This window comes from Morchella sextelata (assembly GCF_020137385.1).
Source record: "Morchella sextelata strain SCLS chromosome Unknown scls_1, whole genome shotgun sequence".
NCBI lineage: Eukaryota > Fungi > Ascomycota > Pezizomycetes > Pezizales > Morchellaceae > Morchella > Morchella sextelata.
Window position 1 is genome coordinate 3,519,620 of NW_025408616.1, and position 6,516 is coordinate 3,526,135.

The window sequence follows — 6,516 nt, forward strand, 5'->3', positions numbered from 1 at the left end:
ACATAATAGAGGTATGCCCACAGTCCACTCCCATGGTAATTTCCGCCATTTTATCATTTATGGAGGCTACTTGCAGCTTCTTGAAATTTCCGTACTCTAGACCCTAGAGTATTCAGTGAACACTGCAGGCTGGCGATTTGAGAGTAAAGTCTTACACATATTCAAGCATTGCTATCGGAGTATTTTAACAGCATGAATTGTAATGAAGGTTGGGCAATTTTGGCAAATGGCCTTGTGCTATTCAAGCAATTTATCTCATAATAATCTTATGTTTATGTTTCCACCATCCTACTGGGAGTGTTGCACTTCGAATCGCACAAGGCGCGCATGCTGACATTATATCACCAGATTTGTGATTCCGGGGTTCTGGTGTATCCCAGCATTATAGATTCGGCAGTGCATATGAGTGCTCTAATATTATCATGAGACTATATAGCCATAAGAAAATGGCGTATATGCGATATACTCATGAGTATAGGAATACCAGTTCCTACTTGGAGCTCATAATCACCAATGAGAAGAAGGGGGTCCAGAACAGGCGAATTCATATGGCGACTGCAAAACGTTTCCAAGCGCGCCCGGCCAGGTTTGCGTACCATTAACACAATCTAGCTTGTGCCCAAGCTGTTTTCAGTTGATATTTACGTGCGGACAAGCTGAGTCTGACTGAGGTCTGGGAACAAGATTACCTCTTGCACATCGATATCGTATGGCTGATTTGTACTACAACGGGATTACACCGGGAGCTTGCTGGGGCGCACCGTTAGCCGTCGGATTTTTCAATCGGTACTACTAGATTTGATATATATCGCAACTTAAGTACTATGTGAACCATATGGACCATGAGTACATGTATTTACATGTACCCGGGACAGGTAACAAGTACCCGAAAATACAAGCTCTGATATGTAATTGCTATTGGGGTAGAAGTAAAAAGTACACCAATGCATCACAGCTATATTTTCAGATATTTCATGCCTACGGTGAGTAGTTACACTAATTGTCAATAACCCGCTTGGTACTTTAGGTTCGTATGTGAGTTTTTCTGACATTATTACAGTTTATCCGTTCTTAAATCACATGATAGCGCCTAAATGCAGTATAAGATCGAAGTAAGTACACTGATTGCTAATAACCAGCTTGGTGCTTCAGGATCATATGTGAGTTTTCCTGTTATTGTCCGTTCGTGGATTATATGATAACTAAATGCAGTATAAGATTCAAGGGTCGATTACTCTAATTGACAAGGATATTTTCAGGACTCTCTTAAGAAAAATCTGGCATCGATAAAGTTAACGGAAAATGGAATTAGCTCTATTTACGCAATTACCATCTATTTACACAATGACCATACTCACGCGTTAGCAAAGTCCTGGGAAATTTTATGAGGCCGTTGCTACCAAGAATTCTCAGGATTTAACGCGTGAGTATTGCCTCAATTCAAAAGCATGATAGATCAAATTATTAGAGCCTTTACACAAAGACCCTACTCACACTCTCATAGAAACAGGGTCACCCTCAACCACCAATCAGAGAGAAATCCTGCCACCGGTGCCTGAGTCTCCCGAGACTAGCTATAATTCTAGGGGTAAGCAAAAAGACTCAAATATTATGACAGTTAATATTTCCGGTTTCTTTGCTCGAGACCCCTACAACTCAAATCCCTGCTTGCAGTTTGCGTTTTAAAATTCCTTTTATCTATCTGAATATCTATATCACCGGTTTTATAGACCGGGCTTTCCAATGTATCCCAAAGGTAATGCCGGGACCAGGCATGAGCAGATGTTCCGGAACAGTATTATAAAGTATAGATCTTCAGAGAATACCTCTGCTTGATATAGTTGCCCCATGTATATTCTTAATTGGGCGACATTCCGTTGTGGTAAACGAATTCTCTAACCAATAATATTCTAACCGATTTAACCATGCATGCTAATAATTTCAAGCATTATAGGGTAGCGCATTCTGCCGGTAGGAAAAACTCGATAAGGCTCGGTAAGAACATATGCAGGGCGGGCTCGAGCTTTTCCGCATTCTGTTTTGTTTAGAGTGCCGTACCTACATGTTACGGAGCCGGGCAATATATTCCGAGCCCGGGTGCGGCAGTTAATTCTTTTTTACCAGTCCAGTACATGTAGGTACACTGTATGTACTATGTATGCCTCGCTACCCCCATTACAGCTTACATAACTGATTAATTAGGATTTATATTAGTATTCTACCTATGGACCATCGAAATTTGAATATTGGCCGCCGGCCTCTTAAGGCTGAATAAGCGTGATTAAGCGGGGAATTAAAACATAGACGCAAACTATAATTACGCCTCTCGTCGATTGAAGAAGACAGAAAGGAACACACACCCCGGTCCTGGAATATCCCCCATATATCTCCGGGAAACTAGGTAGGCGCGAGGTTTGACATCAACTCTGTTAGCTAATTAGGTTACTCAACAATTAGATGAAACGCTTAGTTAAGCTTCGTATACGTAACCTAAACATTTAAAGTATTGACCAGGATCGAGATGTTTCAATCTAACTTTATATTCTAGATTGGGAATATATCATTGGTTTTTAGCTTCACCCCGCGGTTTCAAACTCTGCTCTTGGACATTGCTTGGTAGGTTCTAGAGCTTTAGGCTTGGGTCTAGCACTTTAGGGCCGTTGCGCACGACCATTTGCTACCAGATACTCAGTCAGTCAACAAAGCAACTACAACTGGCCAGTCCGGAATCAAGGCTGACATGAGAGAATTACAGTGGATGTTCCACAAGATAGCTCAAGGTTCATCGTTCATCCCATATACTTGAAATCAAGCCTCCGCGCGGCCTAGCCAATGACCACGGCCGGCCAACGCCATACTGGCATGCACCGCATCCAATAGTCTCTGCGCGCCGGAGAATTTCTTTATCATAGCCGACCACGTATTAAATATACTACTACTCGGGGCAGGCAATAAGAACCTGAAAATGCAAGCTGCAAGCAGGGGCTCAATTTGGTGTAGCTTTTCGCCAGCCGCGAATCAGAGGTCGTTACCATAAAAAGTCATTTTCAGGTTCTTCATGCCTGCCCCGAGTACATACCAAGGCTCCCCCGGAGAATTAACCTAAAAATCTCTTCAAGCGCGCCTACGACCCGCCTGCCCGGGGCTACACCAAAAAGCTTATTAGCTATATATATTATATTATCTATTGGGCACATGTGCGCGGCGAACTTCCTGATGAAGCGCATTTGAGCCTACCCACGTGCGGTGATACGTTAAGCTATAGTGCTTTCTGGCTATTGTCAAACGCATACAAGGCATTATTATCTAAGTGGGGCAAAATAGCAGCTGCGCGGGGCGGGGGAGAGGGAAATCTCACAGGTTCCTGCAGGCGGTTTCAATAGATCTTCTATGATATAGTGAGAGTGATCATACGTAAGTTTTGCTTTCGTCCCTTAAGATTACAGATAAGGCTGCAGCTTTTCGACCCAACACACACACACCTGCACCCGCACTGGCCAGCTGGATCGATTGACTGGTACCTACCTATATCCGCATTTATTCTTTCTCTGAAGAACTTATTACGAGGAAACCCGATGCTCCCCCCTCTCCCCCGCCTTGTGTTTCAAATATGTAAGTATGTACACATAAAGAAACAAAACCATAGGCTCTGGCGGCAGATGTTATATTAGCCACCAGTGGTTGAAAGAAAGTTTCTCGACACGACATGGCGGGGACAGGGTGATCCTTACTGCGCTGACACAACCCGCATGGTCAGGGAGGGCTGTCAGCATTGCAGGCATCGTGCGGGGCGTGGGGCGGGGGGCGATCGAGATGAGGCCTACAGCCGGCCGTCAGTGCTGCAGGACGGTTGGGAAGTTGAGATGAAAGCGACCTGGCTTTTGGGGGGCTGTCTGAATGGCGAGTCGCCGGTTTTCACATGTGGGCACGTACACTGCGCGGTCATTACCGTGGATCCCGCCGAATCCCGGGATGCAGACTCCCGCCCGGGCTCTGGAGAAAGGGCAACTGCGCGGACGAAGTTATAGGAGCGGTCGTTATAGATCCGGGGAATCTCTCGATTCGTTGTTCTGCGCGCTGTGTGTTCATCGTATTCGAGGGCGGACACCCGGCAGGCCGGTGGTTCCCGGATATAGTAGATACTAATATTATCATCTGACCGGAACTCTAGAAATATTGAAATGTCCAGAATAGAATCCCTAATGGCTAATCGATCATCGGGCGTAATTGTCGGGCCGAATGCAAGGAGGACAAGTCAAACGAGTGATAACTCATGACGCCAACTACGGTGATCTTTTTTTTTTTTTTGTTTAATTCACTTAATTCATTATATTACGGTGATCTCATGGCTATGGAAAAATCGTAAACAATCTTTGCGCGGTAGGGGAATTGCAGACTCAACTGACATCAATGCCAATGGTTGCCAATGGTAAAAATATTTTGTAGTGTCTAGATCCAACGAGGTTATATGCCGGATTTTTGAATCGCTCCAGCCGGCCGTTTATCTACGAATCCAGAAAATGTCGTAATAGACGTATTCCAAGTAACGGCCCTTGGGAAAGACAAAATCGGGGTCGTTACAAAACATTTACCCCTATTCCTGGCTGGCGCGGGCAGGACTATCGGGCTGGTCGGCGGACCCGGCAGATGGTAGTATCGTTCGGCGGGCCCGGCCTGGCGGCGGCTCGATTCTTGAGCCGGCATGCGCACCCTCCTTCTCCTTCCCTCCCCTCCCGCTGCTGCTTCCGCAAACCCGCGAGCTGAGGCTCTAGAGAGTTATCGCAAGTCTCAACCACAGCAGAAGCGGCATCTGAACCGGCCATTGAAGATTGCGGCCGCGCGGGACGACGCCTCCGGGCTCGGGCTCTAGCTCATCGCCCGGACTGGAACCTCTGCAGACCCACCACATAACTACAGCCTAAGGGCTAAGTCTACCGGTTTGGTAGAGGCAGTCGTATTCTCGGTCGAATGTTTCCAGTGGGTTTTGTCAGCCGGTTTTTGTTGAACTGGGGACCGGGCCGTTAGGAGCTGGATTGGGCTGGACTGTATCGGTCCCGGGACTGGACTGGTCGTGCGGGGGCAGGTTTAAACTGCGCAGCAGGCTTGGTTGTTTTACGCCGTTGCGGCGGTTTTAAGGGTTGAAGGACTGGTAAGAGCGTTTTATGGAATCGCCCCAGGGGCCGGTTTTCGGCCGGTTCGGGTTTCAGCCTGGCGGGTTTTGTCTATGCTAGGGAATGTGGAAAATTGGTTTCCGGCAACGTTTTTCACAATAGGACAGCTGTGCTGGCGATGCTGATATGGGCTGGAGTTTTATTTTGAGATTTCTTCGCATTGAGAACAGGAATAGACTGGAAGACTACTATTAAAGGGCTCTTGAAAACCGGTCTAGACTAGAAAGCCAATGATGCACTAGAAAAAATCCCTCAACCAATACTGCTGGGAGAGTGAGGTGCAGAAATCCGCAGTCTCATAAGTCAATTTAATCTTTGGGTCTCAGCTCCACAAATCCTAATTGTCAATACTACCCTTTTTCGTGGGGCTAACAACGAATCTAGGGGAGCAATTGGTGGAAGATTGACTCAGGCTAAGAAATTGTTAGGGAAGCCACCTTTTGGTCCCTGTGGGAAAGGACAAAAATTGACACCTTAGAGATAAGCTAACCAGAGAGGATTCACGAAGTTAAGTATTTGGGGATTGGTATAGGTTAGGGTTTGTGGACGTCTTTTTTGCTCTCGTGTTCAGGGAACGTATGCACGAATAATTGGCATTGGAGGAGGGAGATGAATTAGGAGAGGTAGCTAGGCCCCATTATTGGTAGGGAATTCTAGCACTAACTATATATATATGCAATACACTATTGCTTTGGTCGTGATATCACTGCAGCTGATATCTACTCTTGAGGACAGTTTTTCCCATCTCGAGACAGATAAGAAGGGAGTCTGGAAAAACATTCCTCTAGTCTTGAGGCCTATAACTAGATGTCTACAGGCTATTTATATTCTTCAGAAAGTCATTTTTATATAAAATTTACCAGGGTTAGGGTTGAGATTCATGGATTATCAATCGATTGAGTGATTGTTTCAATACACATTCAGCATTTGAACGTTTGGGTGATCCGTCTGACGTCTGGATTTTATTGAGTCTGCTCAGATTTTCTTTGGTGAAGGAAAACTATTATTACTTGGAATAGTCTAACGCAATATTTCATTTCACGTCACCAAGAGACGGCGCTATAAAATCTTAATAAGCCAAGGCTAAGTAATTATCTCGCTATATATTGCCAGTATCTCATCATTATGGTATAAGACGGGCGGGGTTGTCGCCAATTAGTCACGCCTTTTGTAACTGCCATGGATCGAGCAGGTGGTAATGATCGCAAAAACAAGATATTACCCCGGCCCCCAGGTGTGGTGGGGGTGTATGGGTGTTGTCATAGAGTGAACAGCTATATCGGTGAGAGAGTAGTCGAAATATAATATTTCAGAGCGTACATGGTCTTTGATAGATCTAGCATCT

General features: G+C 45.5%; 2 protein-coding genes across 2 annotated transcripts; both read left to right on the plus strand.

Moving 5' to 3' along the window:
* Positions 1-446: 446 nt before the first annotated feature.
* Positions 447-2,275, plus strand: H6S33_000920 (uncharacterized protein; the record flags this gene model as incomplete). Its single annotated transcript, XM_044832351.1, has 12 exons — positions 447-586; positions 685-786; positions 928-983; positions 1,061-1,112; positions 1,153-1,160; positions 1,219-1,226; positions 1,414-1,423; positions 1,505-1,588; positions 1,812-1,882; positions 1,947-1,971; positions 2,125-2,134; positions 2,215-2,275. The coding sequence occupies 12 exons, from the start codon at positions 447-449 to the stop codon at positions 2,273-2,275; spliced, it is 627 nt and encodes a 208-aa protein (XP_044700479.1).
* A 2,427-nt stretch (positions 2,276-4,702) lies between these two features.
* H6S33_000921 (uncharacterized protein) lies at positions 4,703-4,870 on the plus strand (the record flags this gene model as incomplete). Its single annotated transcript, XM_044832352.1, has 1 exon — positions 4,703-4,870. The coding sequence occupies one exon, from the start codon at positions 4,703-4,705 to the stop codon at positions 4,868-4,870; it is 168 nt and encodes a 55-aa protein (XP_044700480.1).
* Between the last annotated feature and the right edge of the window lie 1,646 nt (positions 4,871-6,516).